At 47.0% G+C, this 22,848-nt stretch overlaps 1 protein-coding gene across 1 annotated transcript; it reads left to right on the top strand.

Annotated features, from left to right (window-relative positions):
- Positions 1-826: 826 nt before the first annotated feature.
- On the top strand, positions 827-20,174 carry LOC125357776 (basic proline-rich protein-like). The gene is made up of 2 exons (XM_048354695.1): positions 827-2,102; positions 19,024-20,174. Exons 1-2 carry the CDS (start codon positions 827-829, stop codon positions 20,172-20,174), a joined length of 2,427 nt encoding a protein of 808 aa, XP_048210652.1.
- The last annotated feature ends 2,674 nt before the right edge of the window (positions 20,175-22,848 follow it).

Raw genomic sequence — 22,848 nt, 5'->3', positions numbered from 1 at the left:
GCTCAAAATTAAATGGATTAACAAAAATGCAACATCTCAAGGAACCTAAAGAGAACTGAGGAAGATATTAGGGAGAGAGAGTCTCTATGTGTAATAATTAGCGTGTGATTGACAAGGGAAGTAGCTGAGGAAATAGGTGGTCGATTCGAAGCGAAATCTCTTGATGAAATGATGGAAGTGGTAAAAGTTTGAGGCGAAGGACATGTGAAAAAGAAAACATAGAAAGCATGAGAAGTCTGGAATCGTTGTGATGTCAAGGACTCTCACTTAGGAGAGCCAATTCTCCAAATAAAGTAGCTGGCTTACATACACTCGCAATGTAAGCCTCTTTTCTTCTTATTGTCTCCTTCATTTTAACAAAGCTGGCTCTCCTTAGGGAGAACCTTATGCGAGAATCCAGTGAAAATAATTTCAAATGACTTTTAATTCACTTGAGGGAGAACAAAATGAGATTATCACCCTATATTTTCTAAATAGAGTCTATACTCAAAAGAAAAAAATGTACACATTCTACCACAGTGAATATCTCAAATGAACACAAGATTCTTAAGATGTGGAATAGTTACTCCCGAAACAGTTGTCACGGTGGCTTTACAAATGTCAGAATAAAAAAAAAGGAATTAACCTCTTAACTCTACATAAAGTTTATTGATAAGATTAACATAAACCACATGATTACAGATTGTTTCACTTCATTCCTGAGTCGTACGCAGGTGTTTCTCCATGCTTTGCACCTGCATTCGTTTCTGGACCGTTTCTTTGCCTTTTTCTTCGTTGTTTTTATGATTGCTCTTGAATCTACACATTATTTTCATTTTCTGCTTGGATGGCAATTTCATGTCGTTTGTGGATTCCCAATGGCAATCGTGGAAGGGGCGCTGGGGGCGCAGGCGGGCGCGGTGCCCGGGGCCGCGTCCGCGGGGGTCTGAGTGACACTTTGAGGCGGGACATCACCCCCACATGGGTCGAGACGCGGACTAGCCGTCCACCCGTCCTACCTGCCCATCCGCGTCTACCCGCGTGTACGACGGAATTCTACGCTTCCATCGGAAAGGCAGGCGGACGCTCCGTCTGCAACAACGTGGAAAGGTCTGGAAAACTGAATAGGAAGTGGAGTAAGCCGGATCCATGGAAGCAACGGGGGCCGGCTTCCGGCCCTGGCGGCTTCCGGCCCTGGCGGCTTCCGGCCCTGGCGGCTTCCGGCCTGGCGGCTTCCGGCCCTGGCGGCTTCCGGCCCTGGCGGCTTCCCGCCCTGGCGGCTTCCCGGCCTGGCGGCTTCCGGCCTGGCGGCTTCCCGCCCTGGCGGCTTCCGGCCCTGGCGGCTTCCCGCCCTGGCGGCTTCCGGCCCTGGCGGCTTCCCGCCCTGGCGGCTTCCCGCCCTGGAGGCTTCCGGCCCCAGGCGGCTTCCATCCTTGGCGGCTTCCGGCCCTGGCGGCTTCCCGCCCTGGAGGCTTCCGGCCCTGGCGGCTTCCCGCCCTGGCGGCTTCTGGCCCCAGGCGGCTTCCGGCCCTGGCGGCTTCCATCCTCGGCGGCTTCCCGCCCTGGAGGCTTCCCGCCCTGGAGGCTTCCGGCCCCAGGCGGCTTCCATCCTTGGCGGCTTCCGGCCCTGGCGGCTTCCGGCCTGGCGGCTTCCAGCCCTGGCGGCTTCCGGCCCTGGCGGCTTCCGGCCTTGGCGGCTTCCGGCCTGGCGGCTTCCGGCCCTGGCGGCTTCCGGCCCTGGCGGCTTCCGGCCCTGGCGGCTTCCGGCCCTGGCGGCTTCCGGCCTTGGCGGCTTCCGGCCCTGGCGACTTCTGTCCCTGGCGGCTTCCAGCCCTGGCGGCTTCCATCCTTGGCGGCTTCCGGCCCTGGCGGCTTCCGGCCCTGGCGGCTTCCGGCCCTGGCGGCTTCCGGCCCTGGCGGCTTCCGGCCCTGGCGGCTTCTGGCCCCAGGCGGCTTCCGGCCCTGGCGGCTTCCGGCCCTGGCGGCTTCCATCCGTGGCGGCTTCCGGCCCGGGCGGCTTCCGGCCCTGGCGGCTTCCGGCCCTGGCGGCTTCCCGCCCCGGCGGCTTCCGGCCTTGTGGCCCCTTGGATCCAGGGTCCCCATCTCGCCCGCACCCCACCCCGGTGCGCCCTGGGCAGGCGCCGCTCCCCTGTTCCAGAGTCGCCCCCTGAGGCGCTTTCTGCCCTGGGCACCGATCACCGCCCCCCCCCCCACCGCCCGCAGCAGTGGTTTGGTTTGGTTTGGTTTCTGTTGCGGGTTTTTTGTGGTGTTGTTGTTGTCGGTACTGGGACTTGAACTCGGGGCCCGGGCGCGGCCTCTCCGCTTGGGGTTCGGGGAGGACCCGCAGCCGCTCCGCCCTGGCGTCGGGGAGGACCCGCGGCCGCTCCGCCCTGGGGTCGGGGAGGACCCGCGGCCGCTCCGCCCTGGCGTCGGGGAGGACCCGCGGCCGCTCCCTCCCGTCCCTGGGCACCGTGGCGGGGCTTGAACTCGGGTCCCGAGCTCCCGCTGAGCCGTGCGCTCGTGGACCTTCCTGCCGGCGTTGGCTTCAAACCGAGGCCCTCGGATCTCCGCCGCCCGGGTCCCTGCGGCCTCAGGGGCGCCCCGCGCGTGGCGTGGCCGTGCCCGGCGAGGAGATGCCGCGCCCCCCCCCCCCCCCGCCCGCGCGGGGCCGAACACGCGCTCCACGAACCTCAGCTCCCGCCGCGCGCCCCGCCAAGGCCATCGCCCTCCGCCGCGCTCCGAGTCCCTTGGTTCGACCCCACGGGTTTCTGCGTGGAGGAGCCGGGGTGGGGCGAGCCGAGCGTGCAAACTGCGTGCAAAGGAGAGAGCACCTTGCACGACACTCGCAGCAGCCACCGCGGCCTCCAGTCTTAGAGGAATTTGCTCAGGTTTGTGCTAAGCTTGGTATGGGGGGTGGGGGGGGTGGGGGGGGGTGGGGGGGTGGGGGGGTCCTCCAGAGCATTGCTGAAAAATCCCCTCTTACTTCACTGGAATCATACAGAATGCACACCGTGTTCTGCCTCCGAGTGTGTAGCCTGAATGGCATTTAAAAGTAAGTTGCAATTAATGTGATTCCTCATTAATCAAAGACCAGATCTATACCATATCTCTGCCATGCAAACAGTGACAAAAATATCAGCATAGTTGATATATCCAGTGTCAATAAACACAACTGGTGTCCTATTTTATAGAGTGAAAACCTACTGCCTAATGGGAGTGTCTAGTATTTAGGCTTTATAAAGTTTTACTCTCATTCTTACTGGGAACCCCGCAGTGTGTGTTAGCGCAAGCCAGCCTTTGGATTCGTCTGAGTTTTACTTCCTTGGCAGGTGTAATGTGCGCTGTTCCTGTGTGTGCAATGCTTTCAACAGCACATGAAAGTTGCATGGTACTCTCTTGATCAAGTTCGCTTCACATCAAATACAGACTGTTTTGATTGAAAGTGTGGTCTTAAGTTTGCTTTTTACTGAAGGATTTAAAAAAAATCTCGTCTTTCTCTTCAGTTACTTCACTTTTCTGTCCTTTTAGGAGACCTGATGAATAGAAATTATGTTCTCGTTTTGTTGTAGAATGTTTCACTCTCACCATGTGCATTCCCCTGTCCATTCCAATCCGACAGCTGGACAGTCACGGCACAAACCTTTAATCCGAGTTACTTGGGAAGCCGAGACCTGAGGATTGCAGTTAAAAGACAGCTTGGGCAGGAAAGTCAACGAGACTCTTACCTCCCTGTAATGGGCAAAACCCCAGAGCTGGAAGTGTGGCTCAGGGGGTAGAGTGCCAGGTGAGGGACTCAGGCCTTGAGACCAAGCTCCAGCATCAACACCACGAAAAGATAATAGAAGATCAAGACTGCTAACCCGTCTTCTTCCCCCAGCCTGTCACCACCCATCCTGTGCATTTTCTCTTCGCTAACGAATTTTATGTCAGAGAGCTGAACCTTAGCTAACCAACATGGACATCAATAATGCATCGTGGGTGATGGATGTCAGGCAAACAAAAACTTTCCATTAAATGAAGAGCTTTATTTTCTCGTTATTTCACTTGGGCTTTTAGCTGCATTATTTACCAATCATAAACTACTATGCAGAGTGAGAAGAACAATTTCTCACATGAGAGAATGTGATGAAAAGTGGTTTCTTATGCTTTCTTTGCAGTTTTCCAAAGGTCTCAAAGTATTTTATAAAAATGTATCTCAAATCACCACATCTTGAGGAAAGTAAAGTTCACAGTCACTCCGTTTCCAATGATGCCCATACAGGGAGAGTACAAGTAAACCAATAAATTGTCCATTTAAATCATTTAAAAATTATTCTACGTGTGTGTGTGTTTGCTGGTGGTCATACAGCTTGAACTATCAGGGCAGGTGCTCCACCATTTGAGCCACAGATCCGCTTCTTGCTTTTAAGTGGTGAATTGGAGATAGAGTTTCATGGAACTTTCAGCCTGCACTGGTTTTGACCCTGTGGTCCTCAGGCCTCGGCCTCCTGAGATGAAAGTCCTGACCTGCCTGCTCTCATCCCTGCTTTCCATGCTGTCCTTGGCAGCAGACCCCTCAATCCTCAGCACTGAGGCTTCTGATAGAGCCTGTCTTTATGGGGGGCTCTTTCCGGAGCCCAAACCCTTCCTTAGGCCTCTTAATTTTAAGTAGCAAATGAAAGAGTAATTCTCCACAACGTTTCCACCTGGTTGGCTTCCAGCAGAGCAGCAGCTTTGAAGGATTAATGGAGGGGTGAGTCATGGACTGAAGAAATGAGGAGGCCTTAAGTGGCACTCATTTATCAGAGGTGGTCGTGCCGCCTGAGTCTGAGTCAGGGGTTACTTTCAAAAGATAATTAAACTGGGATCAGTAGCAGGTATAAGGAAACACATAAATGTGCAAGCCTTCGCTTGGGAATCTTTCCCGTATTCTTATTTAAATAATCAAATACAAGATTCCGAGAATAGCGCATTTCTATCATCTATATTCCTATTATCCATCTACCATCTATCTACTATCATTTATCTTTCGATTACCCTCTTATCATTCCTCTATTCCCTCATTCCTCTATCTATCCATTGCCTATCTATGTGTTTATCTACCCATCCGTACTTTTATCTACTATTTATCTAACTAGTCTTCTTTCTCCCTCTAACACTTACCTTACCTCAGTGGAGAACGGATATAAAATATTTTCCTTGACTTCATTTTAATTTTTTAAAATTATCTTCAAGTAGTTGTACAAACGTGTTTCAATTTAATTTAGCAGTGTTTGGGTGTCATGCACCTTGTCAGTGTCACCGTTTCCATGGGTCCCCCATTTCTCCCAGGCCCATGCCTCCCCTCTAGGGACCTGGCTCCATTTCTACCTGCGGCCTGACTGCATTCACCAACCTTCCCCTCTCCGTCTATTTCCCCTCCCTCTTCTTAAGCTCCTCCCTCTCAAAAATCCTGACATAGAATATTAAATCAACAAGATTGGAATTAAGAAAATCGCACAACAGCCAATACAACCAAAGCATCTCAGGTCTTTATGCTATCCATTGTGACCTCAAGCAGTGGATTCCCTCAGCAATTGAAGACAAGGTGACACAGCTCATGAGATTTTCCCAGAAGCCTTCTCTCTCATCTTTATCGGCTGCATGTATCTCTGCCACCTGACCTCTGAAAACATGACTCGATCTACTTCATCCTCATCTTTAGAACCAATTCTTGATCCCAATATACCAGTGTCTAGCATTTCTGAAAACCTTAAAGTGTACCAGGGATTTCACAAAAGCAGACAGCAGATTTTATCTAAATTACAAATTACCAAAACTGCTTAAACTGTAAAAGGAAAATATAATAATCAGAAACTATAAATAATTTCAATGGATGAAAAGTCAGTATAGTTTATGATCTTTTGGAAGATTTGTCAACAATCTACATGTTTTAAAATAATCATCTAGCTTAGCTTTTAGAAAGTAAGTTTTTTTGTTTACTCATTATGTATAATAAATTGGAATATTCTAACTTATAATTAACATTCATGTGGAATGGCAGTAAGTATTTGACACTTTTGTCAGGCAATTTAAGAAGTTGGATTGAATATGGACTCAAAACTTATGAAGTGATTTCTCACTTGTCAAGACAAACTTACGTTGCATGGCTTCCTGGAAATTAATCTTTCAGAGTCACAAAATTCATATCCCCAGAATGGCATTTAGAATAGCTTTACAATAGCAAAAAAATGTTGCTTTTTGGAACTGTGAAGTCAGGGCATTTATACACAAAGGAGATACTCAAATTAATATTTGTTATGTGGTTAATTAAACATCATATCTTAACAAACAAGATACTGTACACACATTTGCAATTAGCAAATATGCATGCCCATGACAATGATTTAAATGATCATATATTTGGAAAGTTCACATTGAAGCAGCAAGCATTTTAATTTTTTTTTGTGTGTGTGTTTTTTTTTTTTTTTTGCCAGTCCTGGGCCTTGGACTCAGGGCCTGAGCACTGTCCCTGGCTTCTTCCCGCTCAAGGCTAGCACTCTGCCACTTGAGCCACAGCACCGCTTCTGGCCGTTTTCTGTATATGTGGTGCTGGGGAATCGAACCTAGGGCCTCATGTATCCGAGGCAGGCACTCTTGCCGCTAGGCTATATCCCCAGCCCAGCATTTTAATTTTTATACAAATTAGAACTGTGCACCCCAAATAACAGCAAATTTTTGTTTCCTACTTTAAAATATATTCCACCATTTAGACTTGAAAACAACCAAACATTTCTTTGAGTGCTGAATACGTACTTTAGTGCATAAGTATAGAAATTAAGAATCCTTATATACCTTCAGTCTGACTTTGTGGAGAGTGCTGTCCATTTTACCAGGCAGTAGTTTATCTATTTGAAACCCATAAACAAATCTCAGTACCACACATCCAACAACTGCATCATCAACTCCAGGATTTTCCAATACCTTTCTTACTCTGTACATTAAGGTACTTGTTCCAAAGGTAAAAGAAGTTGGATCTTTAAAATATATTACTGAGTATTTTAACTTCGAACATCACTGCAGTATTAGATTTCTACTCTATTCACTTTTGGAATTACATGAAAATGAACCAGTGTATACTTAGTAATATATGAAAGAAAAACTTAGAACGGATCATAGGAAATGAACAATGAGAATAAATAATAAATGGATACAAAAATTAAGGGAGATAACAGGCAACAGAAAATAAAAAGGACACAAACAGAAGCAGCCCTCAATTCAGACTAGTTGCCCCTCTCTATTTAACAGCTCCCCAGTGTCAGTATGGAAAAGCCACCTGGGAATGAGTGGCTTTCATCCGGCATCTCAGTAACCTGCTGCAAAGCTGTGTGCCACAGACACAGAGTTAACCGCATCGCCATTCCACCCCAGCAGCCTGCAATGACCTGGATTGTTGCCATCATAAAGCAAAATTAGCATTGAAATGCATTTATTTAATTTAGTTTAGTTTGCTGGTACCAAATCTTGCACTCAAGGCTTGGGCACTGTCCCCTAGTGTCTTCATTTAAGGACGGTGCTCTACTGCTTGAGCCTCAGCTCTCCTGCCAGTGTTGGGCTGGTTGGTTGAAAATAGGAGTCGTAAAGACTGATTCCCGGGGGAGAAGAAAGATGGCGCCGATGGAATAGGGAGGCACTCCGACTCGCTCCAACGGCATAGTGAGCTGGGAACCCCAACACCCAACACCCCATCAAGAACCCAGCAAAACCAGCAGCCAGAAGCAGTGGAGAAACGCAGGAAAACAAAAAGGAGCAAAAAAGAAGAACCGAAAACCTACACGGAGCCGGAGATTCACCGGGGCACCCTCCCCCCTCCAGCCGACCCTGGCCCAAACAGGGTCAGGCTGGGAAAGGGAAACCCGGCGATCGGCAGACAGGCTGCCAGGAGCGCAGAATTCATATAGGGGGAGACCCCACGGACACAAGGCAGGGTGCGGACCAAGACACACCGGCAGCGACGAGAAGTTCGGGTCCACACCGGGTTCGGACAAGGGAACCCAGCGCGGCAGAAATAGGGAACCAGGGAAGTCACCACGACACTTAGCCAACCCCTGGAGGGCCAACGGCGGCGCGGGACACACACACAAAGCAGCAAAAGTGAGTGCCCTCCCCTCCCCCCTCCCCCACCCCTGACGGAACAAAGAACCCACAAATCAGGCGGGGAAACCCCCATCAGGCGCTGGGAAGTCAGTTTAGCAGGGGAAGGGCTCAGCAGCACCAACACCCCACAGGTTCCTGAACTGGCAGAACCGGCCCCGCCCCCTTCCCAACAGGGGCCGGGAGACAGCCGGTTGTGCAAACCCCACCTGAGGCGCCTGGACCTCGCAGACTCTTACAACTAAAACCACAGGCGCTGGTGGGCAATACCAGCCCAGCAGGGTCACTGGAGCCTGATCACGTCCCCCCTCCTAACAGCGGAGGTGAGGTCTGAAGGTGCCAAGCCACACCCGGACAGTCGATCCCACTGGGCCCCACACGTACCCCCCCCCCCCCACAACGGACTCGTGGGAGGGCGCAAGCACAACCCAACAACCCAGGACTTGCTCTGGGAGGCATATCCCGCCGAAGTGCCTGTTGCACTGAACGCACAGCGCACAGGAGGGCGGGGCCCCCGGCGACAGCGCCCGCTCTGGTAGGCGTACCCTGCACTGGTGGGCGGGGACACAGCGACAGCACCTGCTGCCCATAGACACGTCTACACAGGAGGGAGGGAGGAGCTACAAACCAAACCTGAGAAGCCATCCAGATCTCCAGATGCGCAAATCACAAAGAAACATAACTCAGTTCATCAAAGGGCAAGCCAACTCGCCAGCTCCAAAAAGCAGCACGACTGAAGAGGAGATGGAGACTAAAAAAGCAAATGAGGCCATGTTAACAGGAATGATCGAAAGCGTCAGAAATGAAATCAGAAAACAATTCCAGGAATTTAGAGCGGAAATCTGGAAGGACACCCAGGAAGCCAAGAAAGAAATGGAAGCAAAACTGGATACAATGCAAACCTGCTTTAAAGAAATGGAAGCAAAAATGGATACAATGCAAGCTGCCTTTAAAGAAAATCTCCACATCCTAAGAATTGAAATGCATGAAAAAATAGATTTAAAATACAACTCTTTGAAGGAAGAAATCTCCACGATCAGAGCTGATATGACAACCATAAATAGCTCTCTGACATCCATAAACTCCGCAATTGAAACCATGACACAAAGAGTAGACCATATGGAATCCAGAATCTCTCGCCTGGACGATGAAGCAGCTGACAACAACCAGAAAATGACCACACTCCAAGAAAAGGTGAAGCTTCAGGGAAGACTAATCCAGGAACTAATGGACAAAGACAAGAGATATAATCTGCGCATAATTGGAATAGAAGAAGGAGCCGAATATCAGAGCAGAGGGCTTAATCATGTTCTCAATAAAGTTATTGCAGAAAACTTCCCCAATCTCACAGGGGACCCCATCCAGGTAACCGAAGCCTATAGGACACCTGGCAGGCCAGACCCCAGGAAAGCCACCCCAAGGCACATAATATTCAAGACTTCAGACCTCAAGATTAAAGAGCAAATTCTGAATTCAGCCAAAGCGAAGAAGGAAACTTTTTTCAATGGGAAGAGGATTCGAATAACATCCGACTTATCCACACAAACTTACCAAGCTCGAAGCGAGTGGAAGAACACCATCCAAGTACTCCAGAATAACAATTTACAACCTCGGATCAAATATCCAGCGAAATTGGAGTTCACATTCGAAGGGAGAACCAGATCTTTCCACACCAAAGAGGAGCTAAAGGAGTATGTGAATAAAAAACCAGCCCTACAGCGAATATTAAGAGGGGAACCCCACCCAACAGAGATCGTAAAAGACACACAGACAGAATCAGAAAGAAACTTCAATAGCCAAAGCCCAGCAGAAACACAAGCTCACTAAAGACAAGAAGAAAAAAAAAAAAGAAGAAAAAACAGCCCACCAAGAAAATGGAAGGAGAAAAAACACCCTTATCCTTGATCTCTTTAAATATAAATGGTTTAAACTCCCCTATAAAGAGGAGCAGACTGGCAGAATGGATTCGCAAACAAAAAGTTGACATCTGCTGTCTACAAGAGACCCACCTTACAGCAAGGGACAAAAACAGGCTTCGAGTGAAAGGATGGAGCAAGATCTACCAAGCAAATGCATCCACCAAAACGGCAGGTGTAGCCATCCTGATCTCAGACAAGCTTGACTTCTCTTTAAAGTCCACTCAAAAAGACAAAGAAGGACACTACATATTAATACAAGGAAAAATCCAGGATCAAGAAATCACGGTGATAAATGTATACTCACCAAACAAAAGAGGCCCGACATATGTCAAGCAAATTCTCAAAGAATTACAGAGCAAGATAGACGCAAAAACAATCATAGTGGGTGACTTTAATACTCCTCTCTCTCCAAGAGACAGATCCAACACTCAGAGGATTAGTAAGGGAGCTGAGGACCTAAATAACACCATTTCCCAAATGGATCTAACAGACCTATATAGAACCTTTCACCCCACAGAGACCCAATACACCTTCTTTTCAGCAGCCCATGGATCATATTCCAAAATAGACCACGTCATAGCCCACACAAAGAACCTCAGCAAATACAAAAGTATTGACGTCATCCCATGTATTATATCTGACCACAGTGGATTAAAGGTAACCCTCAACAACAAAGGATACCACAGAGCCTATACACACTCTTGGAGGCTAAACCCCACGCTGCTATCCAACACTTGGGCCACAGATCAAATTAAAGATGAAATCAACGAATTCATAAGCCACAATGACAAAGAAAACACATCACAAAGAAACCTATGGGACACAGCTAAGGCAGTTCTGAGGGGCAAGATCATTGCACTCAGCACCCACATTAAAAGAATGGAAGCAGAGCAGGTGAATACCCTCACGATGAAACTAAAACAACTGGAGAAACAAGAAATGACAGAATCTAAAACGACTAGGAGAGGAGAGATCACAAAGATTAAAGAAGAGATAAATCTGATTGAAAATAGAAAGACCATTCAACAAATAAATAAGACTAAAAGCTGGTTCTTTGAGAAAATAAACAAAATTGACAGACCCCTTGCAAGACTTACAAAAAAAAGAAGAGAAGAGACTCATATTCGTAAAATCAGGGACTCCACAGGAAAAATTACAACAAGTACACACGATATTCAAACAATCATAAGGAGCTATTTCCAAAACCTCTACTCAGCAAAAAACAATAATTCTACAGAAATGGATCAATTCTTAGAGAAGTACAAACTGCCCAAACTGAACCAAGAAGAAATAAATCAGCTAAATAAACCAATAACTTACGGTGAGATACAGGAGGTAATCAAGAACCTCCCTACTAAGAAAAGCCCAGGCCCAGATGGATTCACCAACGAATTCTACAAAACCTTTAGTGAGGAGCTAATTCCAATACTCCTCAAACTCTTCCGCGAAATAGAAATGGAGGGAGAAATTCCAAACTCATTCTACGAAGCTAATATCATACTAATTCCCAAACCAGGCAAAGACCCAACAAAAAAAGAGAACTACAGACCAATATCACTAATGAACACAGATGCAAAGCTCCTCAATAAAATATTAGCTAATAGGATCCAGAAAGTGATCAAGAATATCATACATCATGACCAAGTAGGCTTCATCCCTCAGTCACAAGGATGGTTCAACATCCGTAAATCAATCAACGTAATTCACCACATAAACAGAGCTAAAATCAAGAATCACATTGTTATCTCAGTCGATGCCCAAAAAGCCTTTGACAAAATACAACATCCATACCTATTAAAAGCTTTGGAGAGAACAGGAATAGATGGAACATTCCTCAAAACAATAAAAGCCATATACAACAGACCAACTGCTAATATCATATTAAATGGAGAGAAACTTAAGTCATTCCCCCTAAAATCAGGAACAAGACAAGGATGCCCACTCTCCCCACTTCTGTTCAACATAGTGCTGGAATCCCTAGCCATAGCAATAAGGCAAGAGGAGGACATCAAAGGGATCCACATCGGCAAGGAAGAAATCAAGTTATCCCTATTCGCAGACGACATGATCTTGTATCTGAAGGACCCAAAAACCTCAGTACCCAAACTCCTACACCTAATAAACCAATTTGGCAAAGTAGCAGGATATAAAATCAACCCACAAAAGTCAGCAGCTTTTCTGTACACCAGCAATAGACAAACAGAAAAGGAAATTATGGAAACAATTCCATTTACAGTAGCCAAAAAAAGAATAAAGTACCTAGGGATCAACTTAACCAAGGACGTGACGGACCTATTCAATGAAAACTACAAAAATCTAATAAGGGAAATCAAAGAAGACACAAGGAGATGGAAAGACCTCCCATGCTCATGGGTAGGCAGAATCAATATAGTGAAAATGGCCATATTGCCCAAATTGTTATACAAATTCAATGCAATACCTATCAAAATCCCAGCCACATTCTTCACTGAAATAGAGAAACCAATCCATAAATTCATATGGAACAGCAAAAAACCTAGAATAGCCAAAGCAATTCTAGGCAAAAAAAGCAATGCAGGAGGTATCACAATACCTGACTTCAAGATCTACTACAAGGCCATCATAACAAAAACAGCATGGTATTGGTATAAAAACAGATCGGAAGACCAATGGATTAGAACTGAAGACCCAGAAATAAAACCGCACTCTTACAGCCAACTGATATTCGACAAAGGAGCTAAAGATATACAATGGAATAAACATAGCCTCTTCAACTACTGGTGCTGGGAGAACTGGGCAGCCATATGCAGAAAACTCAAAGTAGACCCAAGCCTATCACCATGCACCAAGATCAACTCAAAATGGATCAAGGACCTCAACATCAGACCTGAATCCTTGAAACTACTGAAGGACAGAGTAGGAAAGACACTAGAACTTATAGGCACAGGAAGGAATTTCCTGAATAGAGTCCCAGGGGCACAACAAATAGGAGAAAGACTCGACAAATGGGACTACTACAAATTAAAAAGTTTCTGCACAGCTAAGGACATAGCCACCAAAATAGAAAGACAGCCAACGATATGGGAAAGGATATTTACCAGCACAGCAACAGACAAAGGCCTGATATCGGTCATCTACAGAGAACTCAAAAAACTAAGCCCCTCCAAGCCCAATAAACCTATTAGGAAATGGGCAAAAGAGCTAAAGAGAGACTTCTCAAGAGAAGATATAAAAATGGCAAAGAAACATATGAGGAAATGCTCAACATCCCTGCTAGTAAAGAAAATGCAAATAAAAACAACCCTGAGATACCACCTCACCCCAGTTAGAATGGCCTATACTCTGAACTCAGGAAACAACAAATGCTGGAGGGGCTGTGGGGAAAGAGGAACCCTTCTCCATTGTTGGTGGGAGTGCAAATTAGTACAACCACTTTGGAGAACAGTATGGAGGTTTCTCAAAAAGCTCAATATAGACCTACCCTATGACCCAGCCATACCACTCCTAGGCATCTATCCTAAACAGCAAAATCCAAGATATCAAAAAGGCATTTGTACTACCATGTTTATCGCGGCACAATTCACAATAGCTAAAATATGGAAACAACCCAGATGCCCCTCCACAGACGAATGGATCCAAAAAATATGGTACTTATACACAATGGAATACTACATAGCGATTAGGAATGGTGAAATATTGTTATTTGCAGGGAAATGGTCGGAACTCGAACAAATAATGTTGAGTGAGACAAGCCTAGAACACAGAAAACAAAGGGGCATGATCTCCCTGATATATGACTGTTAACAAAGGGAGACGGAGAGACAGTAGAGACCAAGTCTGTGAATACTGTATATGTTCTTGATACATTGTATATTGCATATATGTCAACCTGACCTAGACAAGGGATAGAAAAACAGGTTGTAAGATATCATAAGAAATGTACACACTGCCCTACTATGTAACTGCACCCTCTTTGCACAACACCTTGTAAAAAAATTTATGTCCAATTAATAAAAAAAATAAATAAATAAATAAATAAATAAATAAATAAATAAAAAAAGACTGATTCCCCAATTTCAGCTCCTCAATAGCTAGGATCACAGGTGTGAGCCGCTGGCCCCTGGTTAGCATCACACTTTTGTTTAGCCTCGAGTTAGTTGTAAACAAATGACTGTGCTTATTGACTCAGAATGGCTTTCCATAAACATCAAATCCAACCATCTCTTACATCATGTCTGATCTATATTTAGACGCTGAGTCACGTAGATGAAGGCTTGTGTGTATTTGTTCATCTGACACACACATGCACATACATGCACACACAAATTACCCACAATGATTGTAGATGGTTTGTCTCATTCTTGGGCACATATTTCTGAATGCGTATGGTTATGCAATGTGACCTTAAGATTGTGAAGCTGATGATGAAATTTCGTCTCTGGTAATTTGCTCAGGTTTCAGAGCCTGTAAATGGCATTTAACATCTGAAGAATAATGACATTTAGGTCTTGTTTTGCACCAGATTCTGATCCTTCTGAAGCCTGCATAATTTTCGTTGTATAACTTCTTCTATGGACAAAATTTCTGTAGATAAAGTATCTATTTTGTTTTGGGGTAGACCAAATAGTAGGAATATATTTGTTAGAAGACTCCGGAACACATGAGTAGTGGAAGATGTTTGAAGGCACTGGGGGCCCGTGGCTCACGTCTGTGTTCCCAGCTACTCTGGAGTCTGAGATGTCAGGATTGCAGTTCCAAGCAAGACTGCGCAGAGAAGGCCATGAGACTCTTATCTCCAATAAACGACTCAGAAATAGCGGAAGTGCCACTGTGGCTCAAAGCGAAAGAGCACTAGCCGTGAGCGCAATGCACACAGGGGCAAAGCCCAGACCCTGAGTTCAAGCCCCACAAGTGACCCCTTGGCAAAAAAAAAAAAGAAAAAAAGAAAAATTGAAAAATAAATAAAGGAAGTTCTAAGTAATTATGTAATGTGGATGCATTGAAGACTTGACATAACAATCTTGAAGATGTTGATTCTTCCCTAATTAATATGTAGATTGAAGGAAATAAAAATAAATAAGACCCAGTCAGGCATGGTGGCTCATTCCTAGATCACTAGATCCTTGGAGGCTGAGACATGAGGAGGGTCTTTATTTGAAGCCAGCCTGGGCAGACAAATCTGAGACACTCTTATCTCCAATAAGCAGCAAATCCCAGAAGTAGATGTATAGCACAAGTGATAGAGCACTAACCTTGAGAAAAAAATGCCAAGAACAAAGTTCAAACCTCAGTACTAGCATAGAAAATAAACAAATAAGAATTAACATAGATTTACTTCCAGGCATTGGTGGCTCACACCTGTAATGCTAGTTACTAAGGAGGCTGAGAACTGAGGATCAAGGTTCAAAGCCAGCTTGAGCAGAAAAGTCCATGAGACTGTTATCTCCAATTAACCACCAGAAAACCAGAAGCAGTGGATCAAGTGGTAGAGTACAAGCCTTGAGCTGAAGAGCTCAGTGACAAGAGTTCAAGCCCCATGACTGACAAAAATATGTATATAGATTTACTTACTAGAAAATGGATTGAGAAAATAGATTTACTTATTTACAAAATTATTGTGGAAGTACAGAAATATAGAACGATTTAAAAACACACACATAGGCCAACATGTGCATCTATCTGTAATCTATGTAATATCTATCAATCTATCAAAGGGGAAAGGGAAAAGAAAATAATAAGAAAAGAATAAGAACAAATGTTGGAGAACATATACTACTCCCATCTGATTTGGAAACTTACTGTATAAATCTATAGCAATTCAAAAGACTATGGAAATGATAAAATAAAATAATAGCCAATTTTAAGAAAACAAAATACTAAGTTCAGGCATGGCTCAAGTGGTAGAGAAAGATTAAATCCTGAGTTAAAACATCAACACAATCAAAAAGAAAAAATAGATCAATGAAAAGAAAAATAAATGGTTTGGAACCCATGCGACAGAATTAATTAATTAATCGTTCTTCAAAGCAACAGGGGAATTCAGCAGGGAAAAAAGTCATGCAACTAAAGAAATGCCTGGGAAAGGATAGGAAATAATGTTTTCAGCAAGTGGAGCAATTAACCCAAATATTTTGCAAGTATAAAAGCATTCACAATACTTATTAAGGACAGATTGCCTAGTCAGATCCAAGAATACAAAAGCTAAAAACAAAAAAAGAAATGGTTGTTAGGCTTGAGATAAATCACTAGGTCTCACAGGAAAAACAAATATATCAACACGGCATTAGTCGTCAAGGAAATCAATAACCAAAATTAAGTCACTTGAATGAACAATAGGAGAAACATTAGCAAAATCTGAGTGGAGAGGTGGAAGTACTGTTGCAGACACAGAACAGGATCCATAGCTTCTTGGATACATGGCACACATTCAGTACGCTCATTCTAAGAGGTGACATCCGATGCACTCATTCTAAGACGTGACATTCGATGCACTCATTATGAGAGGTGACATTGATCAAAATGCACTAAATTCATAACTACTATACGAATGGCAACTTCTTTCTACAACTACTTAAAGATAATAAAAATATTTTTAAATTTTGCTGTAATCCTAAGTGCAACTTAAGTTTAGTAACACTACAATTCAATAATTTTAGTAAACTAAATTCAGTCTTTCTTTAATGTAACTGTTTACTTATGACATGGAACTTCTTGTTATTTTTGCTACCTGACAGATCTTCTGAATATCAGAGTTTGACCAAAGAAAATATCTTTGAAGGCAAGAAAAGAATAAAATAATATATATACATATACATATATATTTGCCTTGCAAAATCAATATTAAATCACATATCTTTAATGGAGCTTCTAACTTCCCATTCATTTATGTCTCGAGGTTAAGTAATTTATGTTTATTTTCATCATAAGGTGCATTTTTCTCCAGTCTGTTATGCTTAGTGATTTTCTATATGTAGTTACAAATTGCAACCTCTCCTAAGTATAGGATGTTTTATTCTTGTAAATCTGTTGAATGAAGTGATACAGTGATATTCCTGCTAATTTAGTGAGGATGCAGAAGAACTGTGTTAATTTTATAACTAGTTTTCTTTTTTCTCCAAATGAGACTTCTCTGGATATTTACACAGGCCATAGTTCTTTCAATTCAGTCCGTGCACTGGAAAGTGGTGCCATTTATTTATTCTTTGTCCTGTGTGAATCCTGGGCACTGTTGTTTGTGTGGATTTTTGTGATCTTTTGTGTGATTCCATATACTTTCTCAATTTTCCATTATTTAATATAAGATGCCACTAAGCACAAACAAATTTTGTGATGCCAAAGTTCCAATGAAATGCTCACCCATTGGGGGGCTTTTACTCTTGTAAGATCCCACCAGAGAGTTATCATTTGTTATTTTATAGTAGCTAAATGCTTATTTATTTTACTCCTAATCCTAAGTATCTCAAAAGAAAAGAAAAATAATTCAAATAGAAAGACTAATATAAAAGTGTTTGCTCGTTCTTGATATGAGGCTACCCACATGCTGGTGATTCATTCCTGTATCCTCGTTACTCAGGTGGCTGAGATCTGAGGATCACCATTGTTCAAAGCTAGCCTGGGCAGGAAAGTCTGAGAAACCCTTATTCCCCCAAACCACCAAAATGCCATAAGCAGAGTTGTGGCTCAAGTGGTAGAGAACCAGCCGTGGGCAGAAAAGTCAAGTGAGAGCTAGAGGCATTGAATTTGTACTTTGTTTCTTTCTCTCTGTCTCACACACACATACACACAAACAGCAGCAGGCTCAAGCAAAGCAATCGACTTCTCAGCAACAGTAAAATAGATGAACTGAGCAGATTTGATCCGCTTCACAATGTAATCAAGGACCCATACTCACCACAACGTCGATGGGTCGCGCATTACACTAAAGGATGCACAAAGCCGTAAACAACGAAATTGGCTGCTTTATTTGAAATCTTCTGTTCACTTGAGCAGAGAGAGCAGGAGCACAGCCACTGTGGCAATGGAAAGGACAGGATGGCTGGGCACAGGTCTCCCCATGCCAGGCCTAGTTGGGAGGCCTCGATTGGAGCTGACGGTTAATTATGGGACCACACATATTGAAAAATAACCAAATTGTACACTTGGACTATATTTCTTTTGCTTTATGTAAATATCTTCATTTGAACAAATACAACAAGAAAGAAATAGCTCCAAAAATAATCAGGACTCTGATAAAATCAATTTGATCTAGACCTCTTTGAATATTCTTCAAATTTGATTACACAGGTAAACCTTCAAAACAGCAGATATTTCCCCATAAAACAAGAGTCTGTTTGTATCACTTAATCCCCTCCTGCTTCGATAGTCCTAGAAAAAGAATCGGGTAGATCGTTTGTGGTACGTTTTCAATGGTTGGGGTTGTGTTAAACAAGAGCTTTACCACTGTGCCTGCCTCGTCACTACTTCTTTTATATAAATGCTAAATAAACGTATTCTTCACATCTTGGTGTGCTGGGTGCGCACGCGCGCGCGTGGTTTTTGTAGCCTCCTGGCTGGGGATGGAGTCCATCCGTTCGCAACGTGACACAGGTATGAATTTCCCTCGTGGGAAGCGGGCACCAAGACCCGAGTCCGGGGAGAACCGGCGGGGGGCCGAGGGGAGGGCGACGGAGGGGCAGGCTGGTCCCGAACCCGCGGCTCCCCAGCGCGGCCTGCTCCCTCGCCCGCCCCCCGTGCAACCCTTGGGAGCGCAGACAGCGTTTCCAGGGGTGCGCAGGGGGTGGGGAAGGCCGATGGGTTCTCGAGGTGTGAGTCACCCAGGAGAGGCCGGAGCACCTGCAGCTGCTTCGCTGACGCGCGGCCTCCTCGCCTCCGATGGCGGGGGGGGGGGGGGGGGGGGGCTCGCGGGGGGGGGGAGGGGGGCTTCCCCGAGGGGGGGCGGGAGGCGGGGTGCCACCAGCCCTGCAAATGTGTGGCGGAACCGTGCCACACGGCGTGGCCTAGCGGGCACCCAATCCCTTTGCTTGTCCTGACCGAGAGCCTGAGCCGGGCTGGTCCTGGCGAGGCCCCTGGCCCGGAGCCCTGGCAGCGCCGCGGGGCCCTGCGCCTCCGCCCCCGCGGGCCCCCGGCCTTCGGGCCCTGCCTGCCTGCGTTCCGCCCCCATCTGTGTCTCCATGGGGTCCATGGGACCTCGAGCCCTTTCCCGGCTCCAGGGAGGCCCCGCCGCGCGCCAGGGGACAGGCCGGCACCGCGCCCCGGTGTGCAGAGCCCCCGGTGCCCGGTGTGCAGAGCCCCCGGTGCCCGGTGTGGAGAGCCCCCGGCGCCCGGTGTGCAGAGCCCCCGGTGACCCGGTTGGGAGAGCCCCCGGTGCCCGGTGTGGAGAGCCCCCGGTGCCCCGGTTGGGAGAGCCCCCGGTGCCCGGTGTGGAGAGCCCCGGAGCCCGGTGTGCAGAGCCCCCGGTGCCCCGGTTGGGAGAGCCCCTCGGCCCCGGTTTGGAGAGCCCCCGGTGCCCGGTGTGGAGAGCCCCCGGTGCCCGGTGTGGAGCCCCCGGTGCCCCGGTTGGGAGAGCCCCTCGGCCCCGGTTTGGAGAGCCCCCGGTGCCCGGTGTGGAGAGCCCCCGGTGCCCGGTGTGGAGAGCCCCTCGGCCCCGGTGTGGAGAGCCCCTCGGCCCCGGTTGGGAGAGCCCCCGGTGCCCCGGTTGGGAGAGCCCCCGGTGCCCGGTGTGGAGAGCCCCCGGTGCCCGGTGTGGAGAGCCCCCGGCGCCCGGTGTGGAGAGCCCCCGGCGCCCGGTGTGGAGAGCCCCCGGCGCCCCGGTTGGGAGAGCCCCCGGTGCCCGGTGTGGAGAGCCCCCGGTGCCCGGTGTGGAGAGCCCCCGGTGCCCGGTGTGGAGAGCCCCCGGCGCCCGGTGTGGAGAGCCCCCGGCGCCCGGTGTGGAGAGCCCCCGGTGCCCCGGTTGGGAGAGCCCCCGGTGCCCGGTGTGGAGAGCCCCCGGCGCCCGGTGTGGAGAGCCCCCGGCGCCCGGTGTGGAGAGCCCCCGGTGCCCCGGTTGGGAGAGCCCCCGGTGCCCGGTGTGGAGAGCCCCCGGTGCCCGGCATGGAGAGCCCCCGGTGCCCGGTGTGGAGAGCCCCCGGTGCCCGGTTGGGAGAGCCCCCGGCGCCCCGGTTTGCAGAGCCCCCGGCCCCGGCTTAGCGCAGCCGCCCTGTACTTCCTTCTCGGAAGCGGGCTCTCCAGGCTGCGCGGTGCCCGGTGCCCCGAGCCCGCAGGCCTGGAGCGACCCTGTCGGCTCCTCTTGAGGAACTGATCCTCTCGTGAACCCCAAAGGACTCCGGGATGTCGCTGTAACCCCTGTGTTAATGCTCGCGGGCCCCCATATTCTCCTCTTCCTCTGCCCTCCTCCAGGCCCCGCTGGCCCCGGCCACTGCCTGACTGGTGGCCGGCTTGGTAACCCCCTTCTCCCCCGCCCCGTGGGGAAGACCACACACAGCTCTAACACGGCCAGCCCCCGCTCGGCACCATGGAAAGGCGCCTTGAGATGGGGAAATCGTGTTGTGAGTTCCACAGACTGTTCCTGATGGTCAAGGAGAGTTGCGTCCTTGGTGGCTGCTGGCTCACACCTATCATCCTAGCTAATCCCGGAGGCTGAGCTGGAAAGTTTCCAGTTCAAATCCAGCCCCAGCAGGAAAGTCTGTGAGGAGACTCTTATCTTCAGTGACCCAGTGAAAGTGTGGCTCAAGTGGTTGAGCACCAGCACGGAGTACAAAAGCCCTGTGATAGAGCCAAGTTTGAAGTTCAAGCCCCAGGGCCTCAATACAAGAACGAAAGAGAAAGACAGAGAGAGAAAGAGAGAAAAAGAGGAAGAAAGGAAGGAAAGAAGGAAGGAAGGGAGGGATGGAGGGAGGGAGGGAGGGAAGAAGGAAGGAAGGAAGGAAGGAAGGAAGGAAGGAAGGAAGGAAGGAAGGAAGGAAGGAAGGAAGGAAGGAAGGAAGGAAGGAAGGAAGGAAAGATCTGCTATCCAAAGAAGAAACCGCAAAGATAGAACCATTCCCCTCGCACCTGGGTTAAACCCAAGGCCTTTTGGTTTGGAGCAGGCGCTCTGTCCCATGAGTTCCAACTTCAGACTTTTCTCTCTTATTGTGTTTTGAATATAGGGTTTTTCTGACTTGCCCTGGTTGGAGTGGAAATCACGACATCTCTCTGTTTTTAACTTCTAGGCAGCTTGAGATTCCATGTATGGGCCACCACGTCTCAATGTTCAGCTGTTGATTTATAATGATTAGTAGATTTATAGCAAACATTATAAACATGATTAGAAATAGGGCAAAATATAATTTTTAACTTGCACAATTTATAATTACCTGAATGTCTATCATATCATATTTAAAATCATATCCTACTTATCATATGTTTCAAAAATTGTAGTTGGTATCATTATGGGAAATACTTAGAGAAAATGTCTCATATTAAATCTGAGTTGCCATGTTACAGATTTCTCTCTGGTTAAATGGAACCTAGTACATGTAACAATGCTACTAAGTGTTAGTTCATATGGTTTCTAACAAACCTAACTCAATAAAATTTTGATAGAGAAGGAAGTAAGATTTTATCATACAGGGAAATTTTAATCTTTACTGAAATTTTTGATGTGTAAGTGTCAATAATGCCTGCTTTTTAAGTGATATTTATAATGTAACCATGTTTTGGAGTTCCTTAATAAATATTAAACCTCTATGCTGCCTAGCATAGATTCTTTCTTTGATATTGTTGTTGCTCTTTTTGCCCAAAACTTGAGCAACAAGGAAAATTAGCTTGGACTTCGTTTGACAAGTCTGAGACGAGAGAAGGAAGACGAGTGGCTGGCTGGATCTTCCTGACCACAGTGCCCGGGTCCTGGCCGTGCCCCCGCCTTGCGCTGGAGGATCCAGCGCCCCTGCACCTGAACCGTCCCTGCATCACCAGAGCTGGGAGGGCCCCGACGGCTCTGGAGGTCCTCCACAAACCAAGACATTTGCCCTCCAAACCCTGCTGTAGAAAACACTATCCGCAATTATTTAATATGATGGTGAAGTATAAGTGAAGGCCAAAAATGGTATGAGAAACTTGAGACTGGCAAAAACGAAACAAGGAGGGAAAGGAGCTCAGGGGGCACTCACTGGCGGCTCACCGCTCAGGAGGCTGAGGTCTGAGCATCGCGGTTTGAAGTCAGCCTGGGCAGCCAACTCCGTGTGAACTAATCACAGACAAAGCCCGAGGCGGAGCTGTGGCTCAAGTGCTAGCCTTGAGCAGAAAGGAGCTCAGAGACAGCACCAGGCCTAGCTGCAGCCCATGACTGACAAAAAGGAGAGAGGAAGCAAAGCAAAGCAAAGGGCTCAGAGATCAGACACCACAACGACTTCTCCAAAAGCCTCGGCACATGCCAGCACACCTGCAATCCCAGCGGCTCGGGGGGCTGAGGTAAGAGGATGGCGGTTCAAAGCCAGCCTGGCAGAAAGCCCGAGATGTTGGTGCTCTGTAATGCATTGGGCTGCATTTTGTCAAGGGTTTCTGTGCAGCGCTTTCATCGGAGGGACACTGGCTCGGGCTCTGTACAGAAGACAGCATCGCCGACCACTGTGTTTGTTAAAAACTCGGGCTAATTAGCACCTACTGAATAAAGGAATAAGCTGACTTGCTTCCTTGTGTCAAAATCATCAAGTATTTTGAATGTCCTCATTTATAAATACCATTTTAGTGTCATTTTCTAAATCTAAAATCATGTTATTTGCCAAAATTAGGGGAAAGTCCATTTGCTTGTTATGATAATAAAAATTGCTATTGAAACATGGTTTCTCATGACAGGTTTTATAGTAGAACGCAGGGCTACAAC

Source organism: Perognathus longimembris, chromosome 9 (assembly GCF_023159225.1).
Source record: "Perognathus longimembris pacificus isolate PPM17 chromosome 9, ASM2315922v1, whole genome shotgun sequence".
Lineage (NCBI taxonomy): Eukaryota > Metazoa > Chordata > Mammalia > Rodentia > Heteromyidae > Perognathus > Perognathus longimembris.
Note: the sequence above shows the minus strand (reverse complement) of the source record. Positions and strands in the feature narration are given on the sequence as shown.